Here is a 22,100-nt window from a genome sequence, read left to right as displayed (position 1 = left end):
AGCGACGGCGAAGGCCTCGCGATGGAGGCGCGCACGAGGGAAAAAAAAAAACAGAAAGAAACGAGGAGAAAAAATTAGACCGGGTTTTCTATTTACCGCATTCGGGTCCTGCGGCACCGGAGCGGCGGAGGGCTTCTTTTTCGGCTCGGCGGACGAAGTCATGCTGACCCTTCAACATGTCCGCGCCGTCTCCCTCGCCGCGCTCCGCGGGCGGACGGCTAGAGCAGCGAGAGCGCGCGCATGCGCAGGCATTCCACCAGACGCCACAAGTATGCGACGGTCGCGCCACCCCGCGGGACTCGTCGTCGGCGCTCGCCGCCTCCTCGTCCCGGGCCTCCCGCTCGCGCACCTGACCGGGCACCCACTCCGCAGGGCCGCTAGTGATGCTGTTGTTGCCGACCGCCATCTGCTCTTTAAATGCATCCACTGGCCGCTTCAAGAAGGACTTTAGTTTCCAGCTTTCCTCGATTTGTCACAATCTGTGCGCGCGGGAACGCGAAAGCTGCCATTTCATTTTTTTCTTTTTTGTCTCATCCGCAGGTGGGAAAAACAGATGGGAGCCGTTGATGAAAAGTGCGCACTTAGCTCAAGTGAATGTGCCCCGCAAAGCAAAAGCGGAAACAAAAATACGTGAAGTGTGGACGTTGTGTTTCTTTTTTTTTTCTCGCTGAATCAGTATAGATAACGTAGCCTGCTTTCACGCCGTCGATGCATATACGTACGCTAATTAACAGCAAGATCCTACGCACAACTTAGCGTGCTGTAATCGTCGACAGCTCAATGTCCATGCTGCGGTATGAAGACAGAAGCAGGGGCTTCGAAAGCGCAGATATGAAAGGCACCAAGGCCGCGCGCAGTGTGCGTTTGTTCCAATATAAAACCCTGCCGCAACAGGTGCTCGGGCAGACATAGCCTGTGCGTTCTTGTCCCAACATGAAAAACGTATGTTCATTTTCTTTGTCTTTTTTATGCGAACGTATTCTCTGTTATCCACAAGAGGCTCCACGCTAAAATAAATAAGAAAGAAATCTTGTTTAATCATGCCTTCTATAACTACTGCCGTTTATTCCTGCAAATAATCGCATTAACGAAATGTTAACTTGTGGCCCTTAACGTACCAAGGCAACTCACGCGCTATGCGAGGCGCCGTATAGTAGGGGGCTCTGGATTAATTTCGATCACCTGGGGTTCTTCACCGTCCACCACGGTGCACGAGCGTTCTTCCCTTCCGCCCCCACCGATCTGTGGCAGCCGCGTCCTATAGAATCGAAAACGCGACCCGATGCTTAGGCGCATACCACCATCGCCACCAAAGCGGATGAGTCGGATAATGGCGCAGGCTTCACCTCACAGTCTGAGCGCGCCTGCCAGGGAACTTCACAAATCGGATATTGAAGACAACAACCACGGGGATTACGTCGAGAGTACAGTTGGTGCATCCCGTGTCGAGGATTTCAGCGCATTTTCAGTGCCCGTTTACGAGAGCTGCTCGCAGTGCGCGGATGCCATAATCTGTATTTCACAGCTGATTGCTCGTCGTTAACCAACTCTGAGCAGTCATGTATTAGATTTGGCCTGGAGGTTCCAGCCTGACAACTAACACCGTCCTTTAGCGAGCACTCATGATTTGGCTGTCAGCACAAAATCGATTTCGGTTGCCGGGTGCTGCTTTGAAAAAAAAAAAATGTGCTATCTGTTGTGTCCGAAACTGGCAGTGATTATGTAGACGTGACATCAACGTGATTTTCATTCATTGTCACAGTAAACAATCACAGAAACAACGAATACATATAATTTGCGCGATCAACTATTCACCCAACTCTTTAACGTAGTATGATCAGTACGCTAAGTCCTATACATGCAAACATATTACCATCACATCTTGTTTCATAGTCGAGATTTTTGCAGGGCGAGTGTGAGCGTGGGACGGCTTGAAGTAAGATGCGATAAATCAATTTTCTTCCGTACGAAATATTTCGATAAAAGAAGGATAGTAGATCTTGATATCTCCTCTTGTTGCCAAAGATGACGGTTCTGAGCTTGGTGGTTCAAAGAACATATACCTAACGCTCTTTAGCCGTTTATACCTTGAAATTTGTGTAAACTTCCGTAGATATCTACTAATACTGTTCTACTAAATTTTGAAAACCACACATGTTAAGTGCCACACTTTCTAACCGGTACGGCGATGGCTGAACGACGGCGGCCTTGTGTTTATAACGTGTACTTAATAGGCGCAACCGAAGGCAGAAGGCAAAGGACGCCAAACCCGCTCAGTGCTCAGAATAATGCTGCCTTTACGCGGTGCCATTCGGCAAAGATAGTGCTGCAGTGGCACCCGTCGCAGCGTTGTCCTTTTGGGAGAGTTTTCTCGCAAAGTTCATTTCGGCTCAAAGCGAGCAGCGCACGCGATAAAACGACATTTCGTGATCGCAGCTCGTCGAGCCTCGTCTCGGGAGAGGAACTGAAACGGGAGAGAACGTGGAACTGCGCGTTTACACAAGCATGCGTGCAACACCCGTATAGTTTGTTTTGGACTTCTTGCCTTGTCCTCCCTCTTGCGCAGTTCTCAAAACATACCGCTCCGTTGTTTATTCTACCCACTGCGCTGGCTAGGCGGCTATGGAAGCTGTGCCGCTGAACACGGAGGCGCAGTTTCGATTCCCTGGCATGGCAGCCGCATTCATGAGGCCGGAATAGAGAAACACCAATGTGATGAAATCTTGCCACACAGGAATTTACGTCGACCAGCTGGTGGATATAAATTTGGGCCCATTCATACGACGTGCTCCCTTGGCTCATTTTCATTCCTGCGTCTTTGGCGTAAAGGAAACTGGAGCGCACGCATGTACTATTACGCGCCCGTGTTACACAAGTTGATACACGCGGCGGCCACCTCGAAGAGCTAGTCGAGGTTGGCACGATAGAAGTATACGTGCGACTGTGGCCTAATGGTTAGAACATTGGGCTGCTGCGCTGGGGGAGTGGGACTGAGGTTCAAGCCCACCATCGGGCAAGTAATTCAGGTTTCTTTAGGTGTGATCTATTCGGCAGGACAGCAGCAGCAGCCGACAGCCACGGCCAGGAAAGTCCGGGAGCGTTGGCAAAGAAAGCCTCGCCTTAAAAACGGCTTCCTCGCATGTTTTAGACGAGCTCTTTGGTGTCTCCGTATCCTCAAGGAATTTCAGGCCGAATCCAAAAAGCCCCTGTTTCAAGCAACGACGGGTATTGCTTTGGCACTGCGACGCATCGCCAAAGGCCAGCAAACAGGCGCGAGATAATCACAAATCATCCTTGTGCACCAGGGGTCTATTTCACAGATTTTCGTAAATGCTGTTTGCCATTGTCCAGTGGCCTTCAATAACATGTCCAGCATCACGATTAGCCGGCACCTGCTTTTACGAACAGTTGTATAGCGTAACACCGTTTTAAAGCGAAGGTTTCTTTGACTCTTCTCCGTGGTTTGGCATTCGTCGACGTTTCCTTGCCGGATATATGTATATGCGGGAATAGCTATACAAAGCTAGGCCAGAACTTTGCACCGTCAACTCCCCAAGTACGCGATATTGTGATGATTGTGACGCCAAAACAGCTGCACGCGCATGCGTCGCGGGTGAGCTTGTACACTCTCATCCTTCAAAGTGACGTTTCTATACCTCATATGTCTTTCAAACTTGCGACATCCTGCACACATTGTCGCACTCGCGTGCGCTCAAGCGACCTCGAGTTTTCTTTGAGATACCTCCAAAGTGGGTGAAGTTCACCTATGATGCTATAAATGACTGACCGATTGGCATGATCGAAACAGCACAGCAGCCCAATGCTGTAACCATTAGGCCACGATCGCAGGCATGCTTCTCTCGTGCCAAAGTCACTCTTTGAAACGTTTGGAGCGTGCGTTACGTGCCAGTTTCTCGAATTCTTCTCCAGCGACAGCTAGCGCTTTGAGACGCTTGTCAGACTGCACTGCCTTCGGGATCTGCCATATATTCTGCTAGATGAGTCCAAAAATTGGTGAAGTCTGCCTCTACTGTTATCGTATTAGTAGACAACTCGGGCCACTCGGTATGCACCCGAATGAACAACTTGCTGCTGGCTATTGTCTAGCCTAGTAGACAACTTGGTTCACTGGGTATGTGTCACTGAGCATGTGCCCATTCGTGGTCAATTCCCTGGAACGGATGGGCTACTCTGACACATTGGGTATGACGCCTTAATTTTATTTAGATATGTGTCGTACTCCATTGTGCCCATATAAACTCTCATCGACATTCTTCCCTCGACAAGCATATCCTACATCGCCTTTGTCCACGTGACACGCAGGCCGTGAACAACATACAGGCGACGAGGCTGTGGTCGTGTCCTCCGTTACTGCTGCTACCTTGCTAAACTCAAACAAGCTTTGCGTCATTTAGATTACAATTTCGAGTTGGATCTGCGTGCTTTTCCTGAATGCGGGCCCAGCAACATTGGGAATTCGTCCACTTTTTTTTTTTTCTTTACTGTGAAGTGTTTTTCACTGGCTGACTCCTTCTGACTTATCTGGAGCTGAATTCATGGCTGGGATAATGTAGCCATTCTATTGCAAAGCTATTCTTTTTCGCGCTTCGTCAGTGGTTCGAGCGACGCTCCGTCCACGTCATCACCAAAATCGGCCGACTGTGAACGGATGATCATAAGGAAAAATTGAATTGAGCAAAAGGAACCTTTGCATTATCGCATACTAGCCAAGGAAACTTTTGATTCGTAAAGCTAAATGTGTTCGCAAGATCAGGTGTTATCCAATAGTGATGTCCGACACATCATTAGCGAAGGCAGCCGTCCACTGGCAAACGCCACTTACTAAAGAAACGTTTTGGGAATTCCGCTTCTGGAGCCAAACAGAGAAATTTCTTTTTCGCAAGTGTTCCTTGCCATTGACCGGTCTCCTTCGCTAATGGTATGTCCGGTATCAGTATTGGCGCAAGTAATTTTCAGCAAATGCGAGCCCTGGGATGGCTATCAAGATTGACAGACACACGTGATTACGAACATCCCTGCAGTGATTGCGAATCCAGACCTGGCGTCCCATCGGCTTTGACCGTCACTGGGCAACGCGCGATGTGTGCCGGCTGACGTGAGCGCGACTTTCGGTCGCGGCATTCCCGTTGTGCCGGAGGTCTCAGCGAAAGAAAAGACAAAAAAAGTGTGGGGGGGGGGAGGGGGGGAGGGAGGGGGGTCTAGAGGCCACGGCGCACCCTGTGTCCCCGATATGATTGCTGGCGGCCGCGCGGCAACAGTGGCCGATCGCGGCGCCGAGGGGTCGAACCGGATCAGGAACCGACTCGGCGGTCCCAGGAGGAAATTGGTTTGCGGATGAGTGTGCAGCGCGTACCACGCATTTATCTCGGATACGGGCCTCGAGTGTGCCCCTCAACCTCAAGCACGCTATGCAAGCCGGCCGAAGTCTTATTCTGTTAGAAACAGCAAGCACAGGCAGCTAAACGCGTTAGCGACTCGATTACCTGACTGCCAGAGGACTCAACTTGATTAATAGGGAAACGGAAAGGCTGGTGGAGCTGAGAAAGGAGGCGGCAGTGCGAACGAAGCGCCCTTTCCACGAGCGAGACCACGGTTTTGAGGAGCGAGCCAGACTTTACGAAATAGCGTTTTTTGCCGCCATAATAGGCGTTTACCTTTCCTTTTTCAGTTTTGGCGACTCGGAAGAGGCGAAATGGTCGACGCGGTGGCTCCTAATTGATCCTCCAGAAGGTTGAAATCGTAATAATAAAAACACACTGTGTACTATCTACCAGAGCTGGAACGCATGCAGGTATAAGAAGCGCGAATATTTATTACTGCTTAACGTCAGTTCACCAGTCCTCGTTGCAGTGCCACGGAAACTGCTTAGTACCGTGGGCGGAAGCACTCAAACGGAGATTATGCTCGGATTTAAACCTTTTGTTTATCTCATGGCGTTGGCAAGACTTTACGTCATAAGGAGACTCTAGTTACAATGTAAGACATTAGAAATGGTGAAACAGCAGGGCTTACCACCACGCTAGCCCGCTCATTAGTACGATACTGTTCTGCAAAGTTCACACCCGGAAGAGCTACGCCAAAGGCTCTTTGAACGGAATATTACCGTACTGGAGAAAACAATTTAGACGAGGAGAGCACCTCTCAAGCAAAGATTCACCGCAAAAGTAGCATTGCAGCGTCCTATAATGAAAGATCTACGCACAATTTGAAATTAGCTACGTGCACTACTGGGCTGGCCTGTTCATAGTTAAAACAAAACAATAAAATCGCGCTAGACAAGGAAAACATAACAATGTAACAAAAAAAAAGACAATCAAATTTAAGCGTCAGAACACTCGTATATTCAAGGCAATTGCAAACAAAATTGACCAAAAAGCCAGCATTCCCTTCTCCGCAAAGCAATCGCAGTTTGGCTAATACAAACCAAGGTATTCTTACGTATAAAAGAGGCGTCAAGTAATTCCTGTGCGGTAGCGTCATAGTTTTGCCGAGAATCCGGATATCGGGAAGCTAATGGCTCGCACACGCGGACTCTACAGTGTGCCGTCGTATTGTCGGCTGGCCTGCCGTCTCCTATTCGCTGGTCCACGTCTCTTTTCGCTAGGACAATGTTAATTTTGTACGCGTGGCGTTCGCGACTGCGACGGCGAGCACAGAGCTCTCCTCCCACACACCTGCAGAGACGTGCACTTGTTTACCGGCGTCCTTGAGGAAGAGGTAGAACACGCGGCTAGCGACACATCTGGCGGCGAAAGTGCGCCAGAACAGCAGTGTCTCTCCCTCGTGACACGGGAAGACAGCGCGGCGTCTAAGTCTACCCTAAAGCCCCGAAGTACGTAGTGCGGAGCAATCTCGGCGCGCCAGGGGCAGCCTTCCCCGCTGCACCGTTCTCACGCGCTTGGCACGATTTGAAACGCTCTCTTTTCCTCTTTCCTCCTAACTGCCCGAAACGTCTTCCTCGAACCACAGCAAAGTTTCTGAATAAGTGTTTTGCTGCGTTCCTATGATCGCGCACAAACACGCATGCACACTGCAGCGACAGCGCACGGTCCCTGTTCGCAGCCTCAAGTGCGCCATCGTTTTGGGAAGTTATTTACATTTGTGTATTCGTTCACGTTCTTAATCTGTTGAATTTTTTTACTGGCGAAGAAATTACTGCTTATTAAAATACTATTAAGATGAAAATTTATGCACTGCCGTGCTAAATGTGCTACAGATGACGTCGTACGCAGGTGCCTTCATTTGCCATTTGCAGATGACGCCGCACATTCATTTACCATTGCGTAGTGGGATGCGCGCTCCAAATCTTATCTAAGATTCACCCACAAGGCTCAGCTATTGAAACGGGAATAAAGCTATATATCTTCGTCAAAGTCGAACTTTGCTACTGTATATATCTCATAGAAAATCTGCAAAATTAAAGGGTTTTTTTTTTTGTGTGCCTGTCGCTACCAACTGCGCATCAGCTTCTCCAATCCATTTAAACACCAGCATGGATATGCCTCTCCTTTCGTCATTGCAAACGTGCTCGGTGTCACCCGCGGAAGAGCACACGTGAAATGTCGGCGATACTCGGTCAATGGTACAAAGCCATGCTATGTATATTGTAAATAGTTTCATCCCTTTTTCTCTCTCTCATCTCGTAAAAAAGCACTGTGCTCAAACGTCCAGACAGATCCGGCAGTAGTGGCATTTGTATTTGATGATGCGATAGCGGAAACCATAAGAGAATAGGGACGACGGAAAATACAACAGTCCGAAGCGCCGTGAATTTTGTAGAAGCGTGCTGCTTCTACAAAATACTTTAATTTAATTACTTTAATACTTTAATTAGTTAGAATTTAAAGCGATTCGGGTGATTTTCTTTTTTGGGGCGGGGAGGGAAGGTGAGGTTGGGGGAGGAGGCTTTGCTCTCTCTTTTTTTTTTTTACGTAACAAGGGCACCACTCGTAAGTGAATTCAGCAGACGAAACAGATCGCTCGAAAACCCAACGAAAACCGAAGCACCATTTGCTGAGCAAACTTACTCGACTCGCACGCTGGTTATGGCTCTAGTGAACAAGGAATTAGATGTTATGAACTTAGGTACTAGGACATGCACCATACACGTCGGTGTAATTCCTCCGGAACCAATACGTCAAAAAGCCTCCGTCAGAGGTCATTTTAGACAGATACAACAAATGACAGTAGAGAACGCTCATATTTTTAGCGCCACAAAGGACTAAAACTGCCACAAAGAATACAGACAAATAAATAAATAAATAAATAAATAAATAAATAAATAAATAAATAAATAAATAAAGAGACGGTGTGTGCATTAAAATGCGCGTCTCGACATAACTTGCCAAGGCTCATTACGAGAACGAACCGTTACGCACCTGCAGCGTTTTGTAAAGCTGATAAAATGAAAGGTAAACAAACACAGCACAAAGGAAAGGGGGAGGACACACTTGGAGACAACGATTGTCCCGTGTCCACCTATACTTTTCTTTGTGCTGTGTTTGATGTTAGCACTCATTAGTTATGTCAAATCCTATGAGGTTTCCTGAAGGTTGCCTATATTGTGCCGGTCAGCTTGCTCCTGAGTAGGAATGGTGCTTTTAAAACCCCAACGACCATGTAATGTAGAATCATTGTTCACCTTCTGCAAAAGGCAGCCGTGATAGGCAACCGTAACCGTTGTAGGGAACGCGTAGATCAAGAAAAGAAAAATAAAGAGTAGATGAAAAACCAAACACGCCCGCAAGTGCCGTTGAATTGCTTTTCTGTTATTTTTTTTTGTGTGTGTGTGTGTATGTAAAAGCTAGAGAAAGGGGAAGGAGACGCAGAGGGAAAAGGAGGAACTAAAGTGAAGTTCGATCGGGACTTTTGGAAAATGTCTCAAAAGCTGTACCGCAAAAGTGCGACGGCTATTACCAGTGAGAAATATGAAATAGTAAAAACACAACAAGAACGACTGTGTGTGTAAGCGTTTAAGAAAAGTAAGAAGAAACAAAAACAATAGACGCGCCCAGACGGACTGGCAAACTGAGTGCCTCCTGTGAGCGGAACGCAAGTTCAGCGCGCTACTGTAGCCGGCCTTGAAGGAGACAGCCACACTCCGGTATAAGCGCCAAGCAGTGAAGCCTCTTCTCCGCCCTCCGTGGCACGAGCACGTCTCCATTAGAGAGACTTGCCGGAGCACCGCGCTAAGCCGTTGCGAAAGGCCGAGATGGAAGCGGCGAGTACGGTCGGCGAGGATGAGGAGACGCGAAGGTCAGTTCCGACTGTCGGTAGCCGCGCGTCGGCGCACGCTGGTTTGTTGATCCCGACGGTTGTTCTTGCGCCGGTCGGAGAATGGCGAGCGAGGAGGAGGAGGGCACAGCTGCTCCCGCAGTCGGTCCGCATCGCAACGCGTCGCTGCTGCTTGCGAAAGGAAACGAGCGAGAGCCATCGGGGGAATAATCACGCAGCGCCGCCGTGCAGGACTCAGCCAGGGTGCGAGCAGTGTCAGCAGGAAGTCAAGCTTGTCGCGCTGCCGGGGATGCAGGCTTTCTCATTTTGACAACCAGTCAGCAATGAGGCCCCGAAAACTACATTTCTTTGCGTGTATTAATATCTTCGCAGTTTAAACTTCCTGCACAGATCACGTGTAGTGAAAAGAAAAATACGACAAATTTCAGCGACTCCTCGTTGACTGACATCTGGTGCAGCGAAGAGCTGCCTTGAAGAGACACCGTGAGTAAACTAAATACATTCATTTCATTGCATTTGCGCACCGTCTAATAAATGCTCGCGATAGAAGCGAATGCGTCGCTTCCGCTTCGATTCGAGGAACGCAGAGGGTATAGCACAGTGAATGGAATTACTCTTGCCCCGTGGTGTTCCACAGCGGTTGCCCTGTACGCCAGAAGTGCAATTACGCCGTGGCAAAGTCCTCTGGAGCATCGACAGTTAAAGGGGCAGGCCCCTGATTAATTGAACTTTGGCGTTTTACGTGCTAAAACCCCGATCTGATTATGAGGTGCGCCGTAGTAGGGAACTCCGGAATAATTTTGATCAACTGAGGTTCATTAACATGCAACTATAATGCACGTACACGAGATTTTTCAGCATTTGGACCCCATTGAAATGCGGCCGCCGCGGCTCGGATTCAATCCCGAGACCTCGCGCTTGTCCCTGTTTTGATGCTGGTAGTAGTATTTCCGTCTAACTTATAATTTTCATTTTACATAATCATTCATGATGACGATCATTTCCACCTCATCGCCTGAGTATCATGAAAGTCCGGTCGATGCTTGGCAAATATAGCTGCTCTTTGTAATGACTGCGTGCAAATTTTGACTATGACGGCACTTTTTTTGAAAATCTAGTGACAGTAATTGAACACAGCATCCTCATACGCCGAGCAGCAAGAATCGTATAATAGGGAGCTGCAGTGCTTGTCTCTGGTAAATCGAAGACCAACCGGTGCAGTTCAATGACACGATCGTTAAGCCTAATTAGGAGAGATTATAATTACTAATGCGAAAGCACCAATGTGCCACCCGATGTAACCCGCTTACTACGTCAGGTTTTGGAAGGACGAGGATGTGTTCCAGTACACTCGATCATCAATTCTAATTTTAGGTCGACTCTTGCGGCGCATAGCATGATAAACGCTTTACGATAACGAGGTAACAACGAAAGGGAATTCTCAGATTGTGTCAAACCAAAATGCTTTTTTAATGTTTTGTTTGACTGCAAAAATTAATTTCCATTTCTTTCAACTAACGAAAGCCGCGTTGCCCGCCAACAAGGTGCATGGCGATATGTACGCCACATCTGGCACCACTGAGGTAATTCTCGTCAAAATGGGGCCGATTGCTCTCTTTCGCCTCCCGCCTTCCCCTCTCCTCCAAGAAAAATGAATAGAGAAAAAGAAATGAAAAGGACAGAAGAAGCAAAAAGAGGCATTTAGTATTATAAAAGCGACCCATGACCGGGGTCGTGAATTTCGCACCTATAGCTTTATCGCAATGGCAGGAAGATGAGGCGAAATTGGGGTTCTTTTTTCGCGAACAAGCCAGATCTATAAGGTATGGCTCAGAGAACGTACGAGGTCGCTAGGTAAATAGCCGCACGCGCTCGGCGCGAGTGCGCTCGCGGGAGAAACGCAAATGAGCTGCTAATGAACACACGACCCGAACAGAGTGAAAAAGATGCAAGAAAAAAAAAAAGAAGTTGAAGGAAAGAAGGGAGGCATGGGCGTCCGGGGATGCACAGCCGGCTTCAGTTTATGAGGCGGGTTAGTACGCGTCTAATATGCGAGAAAAAAGTGGGCGATGGTGCTTCGATGAGAGGAAGTAAGGAAAGGTGAGGGAAAGAGCGAGAGAGAGCAGAGGAAGGGCGAGCGTTGTGGAGACGCGGCACTCGCTAATGGGATTGCCACTTAGAAAGCACGTCCGGAGGCTGCGGGAAACACGCCCAGAGGCGCCTGCTGTGTCTCCTGTTCGGCCTCGATAACAGTGCTGCGCAGGGAAGGACGACTTGCCGTCCCCACGGGAGTTACGCGCGCCTAACGATCTGCAGCTGATCGTGGCCAGATCGGCCGCGCCCAGCGGTGCGAGACGCGGCGGGCCACGGCCGGCGGGCCCAGATAGCGGCCGGGAGAGAGCGACGACGCGCGGTGCCCCGCATTCCTGCGCTTCGTGATGGCATCCCCCCAGCATCAGCTACGTAGTACGCGGCAAAAGGTCGCAGAGGCGCCGTCGGCGCAACGCAATGCTTACGACTGTTCATGTATTCCACGCATCCAAGGTCAAGGCACGTTAGAGCGCGAGGTTACTATACGATGAAGCGCTTAGCAAAGAAATAAAAAAAATGTCATGGGCAAGAACCAGCGAGCGGTGATCACAAAGATGTTCATAAGGATTGGCTGAAGTTTGTTCTTACGAACAATGCTAGCGTAAGGGAAAATTCCGGCGAATACTGATGCTACGGCATATTAGCGAATGCAGTCGGCCAACGACAAAGATGACGGGAATCTTTGTGAATTTTGGCACAGGGGCGTCGTATTTACACAGTTTCCGTGAGATGATCGTATCGTTCGCTATCGCTACTGTCACTTGCTTGCACAACGCGTTCTTGCATAGCAACGACTACGACAGTCCGGGCCCAGTATGCTCATTCTTGATCCCACGAAGTTCTCTTTCGTGCACTGCTTCGAAAACTCGGCACCGTGATGCCCTTTCAGAAGGGCTCTTATCAGTGCACTCACATCAGCGATGTAAGTTTGTCAGCTGACAGCTCTCTAGGTAAGATATATTGGTCTTGTTGATTCTTGGTTCTCGCAGTGAATTCATGCCTAATGTTTGTTTTGTTTTCGGTCGTGTGTATGCTGACGCATACATTCGCACGCAGATACGTATGTAAATAAATGTAGTTGGAAATCAGCGCTTTGTGTGTCCAGTTCATTAGTTCGTTCCCAATCGTCTGCCGTGCTGAATCGTGAATTCAGTGAGTTCTCTTGAACGCCCACTGCTGCCAAAGTCCGAGCTGCGTTTGAGGTGTGCTTTGCGAGGCAGAAACTCCGTGCATTGTATGCGTTCCCGACACACTTGGATGGGCGCAAACGTGCTTTCACGCTCCTGCGTGCCCTTAATATGGCGCGGTCGCTGCTATAACGGTCGGAATGGAACGATGCAGCGCGGTGTGCAGCGCACCGCATAAGACGACAGATGGGTTCAAGCGCCATTCATTCTTAAGGCACGCATATAGCCCATGATGGTGCACCGTTTGTTTCGAAATGCTATTGTGATGAATTTTTCACTGGTAAACGAACCTTTGACTGGCCCGTTTGTAAGTAAACTGCAAAATCAATCTGTTGCAAATTAAAAAAAAAAAACATTATCGCTCTCTCAGGTTCAACCAGCGGCTAATCATTGCGCCAGTGATATCGGTGGTCGTTTACCACGTTTTTGTAAGGCATTTTTTTTTCTTCTAGCACATTGTTTTAATACATGAACGTCTTATTTCTCTTGCAATGCCAGGACAGTGCAGTTCAGAGAGACACCCCTCTTTAGCTTCTTTGCGCGAATGTGTCCCCAGCTGACGCATTCGAAAGACGGTTTAATTAATTACGACAGTACACGCTTCAACATTTGAACCAGTCGCTGTGTCTTATAGTTTTTTTTTCATTGATGCTTCCCAGAGAGTGCAATGCCTGTTGATAAATATGCTTACGTTTGAACAGCGACTAATTAAAAAAGGACCGCCGACCAATACAGCATGTTTTCTTGCCTATTGCATGTATTTTTAAGCGGCATCTATGCGCAACCAGTACACATACCGGCGCCGTGACCGGTTAATATTGGCATCGCAGCACGTTTCAGAGATATGAGGAGTCCCTGCGGAACGAAAAAAAAAAAAAAAAACAATGTGCTTATGTTTCACTTGGCATGCGCGCATATCGATAGTAAGTAATCTGCGAAGAAGATGGATCTGTAAGCTCTGAGGAAACCAACCAGTCTGTTGCGAGAAAACAAAACAAAACAGAATAAAAACCATTTCTCTTACGTCGGATACGTTGATAATAATTACCACGTTAAAGAAATGATGTTGATGACCGCTTCCCTACCAGGCGTCATTTTCCTTGTCTCTCTGGTCCTTGTGTTCCGGAAGCATAGATTAGCCCACGATATCCTTGTTTTTGTGAGCGCACCCCTTATAGACCAATCACCAAATTCGGCGTAGCTCATGACAGTGACCGGCGTTCGTATAAGAAAAAACAACTAATTTAATTTAGCAGACATGTTCGGACAGGAAAGTTTCACGCCTATTCAATTGCACAAAAGGAAAAGCTGCAGTCTTCGCGCCACACAATGCTTTGCTTTTTTTCATTTTTCAAACCAGTCAGCGCTAGCCATGCTCATTACCGTGAAATGAAACTTCACTTTTAGCACGCGATAAAGCCCAAATATAAAGTGCCCTGCGCCCGCGCGAATATTAATGAAACACTGCTGCGCGGAGAGCGGCGCGCAATATTTTTACTGTCAATATGGAACATGGGTGCAAAATATGCATTACAGAAAGCTAAAGCAAGCCCGGAACTACTCTCATCACGCTGCGTTTTTTAGTTTCATTATTTTTCTGAGTATATTTATAAAGGCCCTCCCTTTCGCAGACGTAGTAATGATAGTACACAAAGTAAGAAATATACTGAAAAAATAAAAGCGTTTTTTTAAAACAAATCCTATTCACCAGTCAGCTTTCGCTCTCGTAGAGGGGAATCTTCAACAAGAACACTCGCGAATAGGTGACATGAGATTCTGGAATAAATAGTTCGCTTCGATATAATAGTGGCAGACCTCTAACGAATCACTACAGACGCATGTCGTTAAGGTGCCCCATTTGATAAACTACTGAGATGTTAATGTGCTTGCATACGTCGCAATTTCATCAAAAGAGCAGAGTGTTGTTAGCATGCCGCGCATTCTAACTTGTTTGCTCGGTATTTAATTGTCCCGACAAAGCTACAGCTAATGCACAAACTTAACACTGAGAACCATGTGAAAGGCAACCTGTAAAAAGAAGACCTTCCTACGTAAAAGTGCGCCACAATATTCTCGAATTTACCTGTATGTTCAGCGTGCTGACAGAACACTTAAATACCGAAATAGAAAGTCGCTAGGAAATTACATTTAGAAAATTCCTTAGAGAACTTTTGCGTCAGCTAACGGTTATGTCGCCTATGTAAAATATATATGGAACTCCCACCTAGAGAAAATCTTTGCACACATACGTATCAAAACGGCTTACAGTCAACATTACGGGATACATAAATGGCTACACATGCCAAAAAATAAAATAAAACAAAATATACACCTTCTTTGTCATCTTCTCGTCTTTCTTTTTTAAATTTCCCCATACCAATAACTAAGACGCTACACTCCTTTGACCTACACATGGGTACCTCGGAGACGGGTAGAGAAAAAACGGGTAGGGAAAAATATTTGCATATATAGGCTAAACTTGTTTCCCCAGAATCGGCAGAAAGGAAATACTGGCGCGAGCCGCTCCGAGAATTCATTTGCCTTTCCACGCTCTTCCGAAAGATACTTGCCTAGCGGCAAGAGAAGCACTTCTTTTCAATGGCCTGTATCTGCGTTAGTTGAGTGTTTATCGCGGGAAAATACCACTTTCAGCAGTCAGGAAGCAAGGGCCCCTCAGAAGGGATAACAGACGGAGTTGGCAAGTATAATGAAAGCGTTTCTCCGAGTATCGAAGACACAAGTGCAATAAGTTCACAGATTCGATTGCTGCCCGTAGACGTCGAAAACCGCCGTGGTCGTCGTATATAGGGCGTTTACTTTTTTTTTTAGGTGATACAGATCTGCTATAAAAAGGCTATAAGCGTAGCGAACGTGGTGTTCTTGCAGACAAGTTCCGATAGGCGAGCGGACATACTTTGCCTCTAATAATCTGCGCTTCAGAAGGCTAATTCAGCAAAAAATTATTAATATTTTTTAGTAGCGCCTCAGTTGCTTAAATGGCGAATTTGAAGACAGTCACACTTTAATGCACCCTCATTTTCTAAAAACCTTGAAGCTCGCCCATTGTTACTAAACACACTGTTACTAAATTTCGACGTTAAACCAAGGAAATATCGACACCGAGCGCCATGGCAGTGCCGAAAAGGCGGCCCCGCTATCATATCAGACCGAATTGGATGCTGAATATTTAGAACTAGGTGCCATTTTCAATATTTTTAAAGGATGGGTGTGTATGGAAACGTGACTGTCTCCAAGTTTGTCATTCAGGCAACTGCACTCAGAGCACTAATAAAAAAGCTAATTAACAAGTTTTGCTTGCTAATTATTCTTCTGAAGTTCACCTTATTAGCGGCAAAGTATATCCGCCTCGCCTAAGAACTCGTCTGCAAGAACGCCACATTCGCTGCGCTCATTCCTTCTTTATAAAAAAAATCTTTATGGTCTAAAAAAACAGGCGAACCTAATCTTTGACTTAGGTGTCTCTTAGTGGCACTCGCACCTCGGTGTTGGTGTTCTTTAGGTAAAGGTGGCAAACGTCTTTCCCCTGGCACAATATGCGGGCGAGGAACGAGGGAGGGCGAGGATTAAAAAATTATGGGATTTTACGTGCCAAAACCACTTTCTGATTAAGAGGCACGCCATAGTGGAGGACTCCGGAAATTTTGACTTAAATCTAAGTACACGGGTGTTTTCGCATTTCGCCCCCATCGAAATGCGGCCGCCCTGGTCGGGAGGGCGAGGATGGATGGGTGGATGGATGTTATGAGGAACGGGGCGGTGGGTTGCGCCAAAAAGCTCTTGTTATTTTATTGCCTGATGTCCTACCTACGTAAAAAAAGAAAAAAAAAGAAAAGGAAAACAACACCCACGATGAATTCCCATGACCAAAGTTTCTGAACTCTGTTTTTGTACGCCTCCGCCGTTTGTCGTTTCCCTACTTTTCTTCCAACAATCTTCCAATCGCCTCTTACTTATCTCTATTGCAGACATGTTTACTTTAATCCTGCTCTCGCTAAACCCATGGCTTCAAGGAAGCCAGTGATTCCTAAATCGACCGCTGGGCAGATATCTTCACATTCTAATACAACGTGCTCCATCGTTTCCTAAGCTTTACCGCAGCAAGCACATGCTTCTTCTTCCTTCTTATACCTCGCTTTATAAGTGCGTGTTATAAAGCATCCTGATCTCGCTTCGAAAAGTAATGAGCTTCCCTTGAGTTATCACAAATTTCATCTTTCCTGATTTCGTTTTTTCCTCTTAAGTATAGCTACTCATGGCAGGTTTCTTTTCCATTGCCGCTACCCATGAGATTATCTCAGCCTCTCTGAATTTCCGCTTGACGTTCTTTGTTGCTGTGTTGCTCACCATACAGGCCGCATACTTGCTGGTAAGCTTCCTAGTTTTTTTCCTCTACTGTGTATCAATGTTTTTCCTGTACAGATACCTCAACACTCTCCCAGCCCATTTACTTTCTTCCATATTCTTCAGTCGTTCTTCATAATTATATTTTACTGTGAGCTTTTCTCACTTCAAAGCTTGTGAAGCCCATTTGACCCATCACAGCTTCATTTGTAGACTTCCCGTGAGTGCCCAATGCGAGGCGTCCCACTGACCTTTGGTTGCCATCGAGTTCTGATTGCAGCCCTGATTTCAAGCAAACAACTGCATTTCCAAATGTAAGTCCTGGAACCATTACACCTTTCCACATACCCTGCAGCACCCCGCACCTTTTGCATCCCCATAGCGCTCTGTGTTTCATTATGGCCACATTTCTCTTCCTCTTTACTGTTATTGTTTTTTCCTGTGTTTCCATATATCCATTGCCTTCGTTTATCCCTATACCGAGGAGGAAGCGCAGCACGCGCCACCTGGCGGGCCGTAGCCTCCTAGCGAGCGGCGCACGAAGCGCACCTTACGCACTCCCTCCGGCGCTGACGTCAGAGCATGTACCGAGCGCGCGCGCATCTGTTACGAGCGAGCAGGTGAGCGCCGAGAGAGGAGAAGCGATAGAGGATGGAGTGACGTCACATCCGCTCTGCTAGGCAGACGTTCAGTCTATGCAGGCAATTGTTTTCCTTTACACGGTTAAACTTCGTGCCACCTTCTTGTGTTTGACGTAATCAGTGACGTCATTACTTCCGCTTTCTACTTCCGGGTTTTCAGAAATTTCGCCAACGTCGTGCTCACGCGGCGGGTCTCTAAAGTCTAAGATTCTGTGCTTTGGTGTGCGGTAATCGGTGAGTTCTAATTAATTCTAATTATTCCAGACACTTCAGTAAATCAGTAACTGAACTTGCAGCTAAACATATGCTCTGATATCATATGTATAATTAAAATCATGAATTTTGTACGGTACAATTTTTTTGTTTTTTTTTTCTGATTGATTTTTAATTTCGTCCGCGGTCACCTTAGGAGGTGAACCGGAAGTGCTGCGCAATAAACAAGACTGTCACTCGATGCTCGTGCCATTAAAAAGTAAACGCCACGTATATGAGCGCATGGCCACTCATCAGACAGCCATTTCTTTTCTCCTGGTAACGCAACAGCCTATGTGTGTTTATTCTTACGTTACTTAATGATTTATCTCGATTGATCTCGACGCTAATAGAAAACGTTTAGCTGCTTATCTTCTTATCCCGTGCAACTGTGGTCACTGGTGTTAAATACCCGTGCCGGTTAGCCTTCACAGACACCGGCTTTTGTCGTAAAACGGTGTTATTATTTTGTCGTTCCAAATGTCTCCTGATCACTGCGAACTGGCCAGTCAGCGGAGAGGACGGAGCCGAAGTTAATGACGTCAGCCGACGCTAGATGCATGGCATCGCAGGCTCTGGCAACTTAAGTGAACAGCACCTCACCTCTGACAGGCGACTGCAGCGTCAGAACGAAAGAAGCCGTAAGGTTTGGCCGCAAAAATGGGTGACGTTTACCTTTTCCTTTTTTTGCCGCAGACTTCACCCACATCAGTCCGAATACAAAGGCATGTGCGAGTAACCGAGCAATCCGGAAAGCACCAGCATTTATGTGCAAATACGTATGACCTGCAAGCCTACTTCTTTCTATGCGGCCCAGCATAAGGCCCCTGGATCTCACGGTGCAGTATATCATGCACACTGCACCTTAGGCACCACAATACGGCGATATATTTCTGCAAGAAAGCGAAATCGGCTTAATATGGTCTACTGCGGTCAGCTGCATCCTAAATGAGACGCTGCATCGGGCCGGATCGACTTACTTTGCAGTTGCCTGTTACGTTAGTCGATCTTGAGAAGTGACACTCTTCCACGGTGGCTTTCCCACAGAGCTACAACGGCGATTATAACCTTTATGCTAGCTATGACAATCTATAAAATTATTACTGGAATTTAGATCATGAAACAGCTAATGCAAAAAAAGCAGAAGAAAAAAACAGCCGCAAGAACAACCTGCCGCTCTTTGGTAAAGTTTCTATAATGAACGCAGAGAAAGAGAGAACAAAACACACAGTGGCCACACAAACGGCGGAGACGCTCAGTGGAATATATACGCTCCTCTTAGCGCGCAATTAGCCCGCCAAGTGCTGGAGACGCGCAACTAGCCGCAGCTGCGCGGAAGCCCTCGTTGCCCATTAATGGGCATTCTACCAAGCCACTCTCGCCGGCCTAATGGAAAGGACCAGGGCCTTGGCAATGGCCCCACCGTGCGAGTGCGGCCGTCAGTTTTCCGGCCCACTCCTCGCATTACGTTTGGCCGCGTGGTGCACTACGGGAAATTAAGAAGGAAAAACAATTAAAGAAACAAGGGGAGGAAGCGAAGTTACACAATTGCATTACTTGCGCATACGTGCGGGTAATTCTGATCAGGCGCCTCGAAAGGAAGGCCGCGAGCTGCGTCTCAAGCAGCTGCACACCGCTAAGCGGCGCATCAGCTAACGTACCAGCGAGCGTGTCCCCTACGATACCCAGTGGATTAAAAATGCTCTTATGGGAAAATGTGCGTATTAACCAAACGTGTATTATGCAAAAGAAGTTTCGTACATACGTGTCCTGTTCCAAGTGGCTTCGAGGATTTCTAAGGATGAATACCAACTGTTTCGAAACACCGCGTTACACGTGTCGCCAGTAGCATCAAATTGATGCTACATATTTGTCGCCATGGCCGTTAATAGCGCTGTATAACGCTATCAAGACGTAGTTTTCGCAAACATGTATGTAAACACTCAGGGAGGGACAGTCACCACTGTCGTGGCATCAGTAGGGCATCGCAGACGTTATGCGGAAGTGGTGAGTTGGGACCCCACCGGTAATGTTCTGTATTGTTGTCTTTCTTTCCACGTTTTTTTTCTCATCTGTGTACCAAGAAGACACAAAAAGACATAAAATAACACCTTCCTTGCGCTTTCCCAAGTTGAAATAATTAGAAACGGCTCCACTTCGCTATAATTTTGGTTTCGGTGATTGTTGGTTCCTCGGCGGTTAGTTCTCTCATTCGCTCCCTCGTTTCCCACGACACTACTGCTCTTAAATTCAAATTCCTTGCCGGAATCAAACGGTGATGTTAAATCTGCGTGTGTATTTTCTTGGAGCATACTTGAGCAGCGAGTATAACAGACATGCGGTTGAAGAGCTCGAAGTTCTACTATCCAGTGAGTGAAATAACGGGGTACCGAAATTTACGAGGTCGAGTTGATTGAGGTTGTTTTAACACCGTGAGATGTACGTTGCGCACTGCTGAGGATTTGAGTACATTTCTTATAGTTACCGCTTTGATAGAAAAGATGGAGAAATACGCATTGAGACTATTTAGCAAAATAAAAGAAAGAAAGGAATTGACGCAAAATAAGTAAAACATGGGCCCTATAAGGTAAAAATATTCCAATCTGTTTTTATTCCAATCTCCCGACGTCAAACTTGCGTTACCACCGACGCAAGCATCGGGTGGTAACCCACAGCGTTGTTTGAAAAGCCCAATCAAACGCGCTTTTTGTTTATATAGGATGTCACTTGCTTTTGCTTTCAAAGCTAATACCATTGGCTACATTGAGCGGTTTTTCTTATCTAATTGGCTGAGTAGAGGCGAGGAGCACGCTCAAGTGGAGAGAGATTTGATGGGGCCAAGCAAGCACAGTGAAAGTAGATAACTGGGGGAGGAGGGTGGTGCCGGCGTCTGCGATTGGGCCGCTTCCCGTTCTTAGCTTGCGGTGGCTCGTCGAAAATCGCGGCGGCGTGCAACGGAAGGTTAAAAATGCCGCTGAAACGGATCCTCGGTAAAGTAGAGTTGGCAGAGCAATGGCGTATATATATATATATATACCTTTATTCACAAAAACAAGTGGTACAAAGTGCCAAGGCATTAGGAAAAAAGTTGCTACAAAAGCAACTTGACTGGTCCTAATAACCAGAAGGTCCAAAAGGCAGTAGACAGCAAGGAGCGAGAGAAAAAAAAGAAAATGAAAGGAAAGAGGAACAACGAAAATGGAGAAGGGAAAGAGTAATGGCATGCAGTACATAGATCTCACTTAAACAATTTGCTTCATACATGAAACAGCTCGGGAAAACAAACAATATAGATATATAGATACACAAAGCTCTTAAAAAGAAAAACATTAGGTACATGGTTAAACCCAATTCTTTGGGCAATGTAAATCATACAGGTCTCCGCCAGAACAATTTGGTACATCGATGGACGCAAATCTGAGATTATTCAGCAGAGTGGGGAGAGTGTAACAAGTCATTTGGTTACCATAGGTTGAACGCACATGCGGCACATGCCAGTATTCCGGGGACCTGGTGTTATAACATGGGATGTTGTGTTTTAATCTAGCCAGAGATGAAACAAGACTTAAGTTCTGTTTGGTTTCTTTTAGGTATCCAAGAGCAAGGCGGTAGTTAAACATATCACTGGCTTTAAGTACCCGAAGTTTTTTTAAATAGGGGCTCAGATGGAGAGTCAAAGGGCATATCACTAATTACGCAGACAATTTTCTTTTGTATTACAAGCAAACGGTTAATATTTGTAACAGATGTGGTGCCCCAAATAAGGCAGCAATAATGAAGGTGGCTCGCAAACAAAGCATTATATAAATTAACATTTTAATCTTCCGAGGCATGTAGCGAATAGAGAAAACGCGTCCAGTAATTTGGGAGAGTTTGACTGTAAGAAAATCAATATGATCGCTCCAGCTCATATTTTCATCAAAAAAGACCCCGAGTGTTTTCACAGAAGGGACGAGTTCAATTTTAGAAGACCCTAACACCACGTCCCTACAAAGACAGGTATTCTTATTCTTCGGTTGAAATAAAACTACCTTTGCTTTTTCAGCGTTGATCTTGAGACCATTTTCTAGAGACCATAAATATATTTTTTCCAAACAAGAGTTAGCCACTGACACTAGCTCCGAAGCATCACTGGACAAAAACAGGACAGTAGTGTCGCCGGCATAGATTATGAATTTGGCATCGGGATCAATATTAACGAGATCATTGACGTAAAGATTAAACAGAAGAGGCCCAAGGATACTGCCCTGGGGAACACCTGCCGTAACAGAAGATATTTTGGACGATTTGTTGTTAATGAACACATATTGGC

The 22,100-nt window shown here is 46.7% G+C and overlaps 1 protein-coding gene and 1 long non-coding RNA gene across 9 annotated transcripts in view; one reads left to right on the top strand and one right to left on the bottom strand.

The window, feature by feature from the left end:
* Window positions 1-22,100, bottom strand: part of LOC126545871 (prolyl endopeptidase FAP-like) — a 464,583-nt gene that overhangs the window by 117,375 nt on the left and 325,108 nt on the right. For 2 of the 8 annotated variants that reach the window (XM_055062033.2, XM_050193894.3), the window contains exon 1: window positions 6,460-6,670. The exons of 5 other annotated variants lie outside the window; for them this stretch is intronic. In XM_055062033.2, the coding sequence (XP_054918008.1) occupies window positions 6,460-6,501 (42 nt within the window). In that variant the 5' untranslated portion in view covers window positions 6,502-6,670. Of the gene's footprint in view, window positions 1-96; window positions 298-6,459; window positions 6,671-22,100 lie in introns of those variants that run through there. One more of the 8 variants, XM_050193892.3, reaches the window with a different exon arrangement.
* Window positions 9,460-22,100, top strand: part of LOC129380591 (uncharacterized) — a 128,476-nt gene continuing 115,835 nt past the window's right edge. The window contains exon 1 of the long non-coding RNA XR_008608754.1: window positions 9,460-9,738. This is a non-coding gene — a long non-coding RNA (uncharacterized lncRNA). The remainder of the gene's footprint in view (window positions 9,739-22,100) is intronic.

Source organism: Dermacentor andersoni, chromosome 1 (genome assembly GCF_023375885.2).
Source record: "Dermacentor andersoni chromosome 1, qqDerAnde1_hic_scaffold, whole genome shotgun sequence".
Classification (NCBI taxonomy): domain Eukaryota; kingdom Metazoa; phylum Arthropoda; class Arachnida; order Ixodida; family Ixodidae; genus Dermacentor; species Dermacentor andersoni.
Note: the sequence above shows the minus strand (reverse complement) of the source record. Positions and strands in the feature narration are given on the sequence as shown.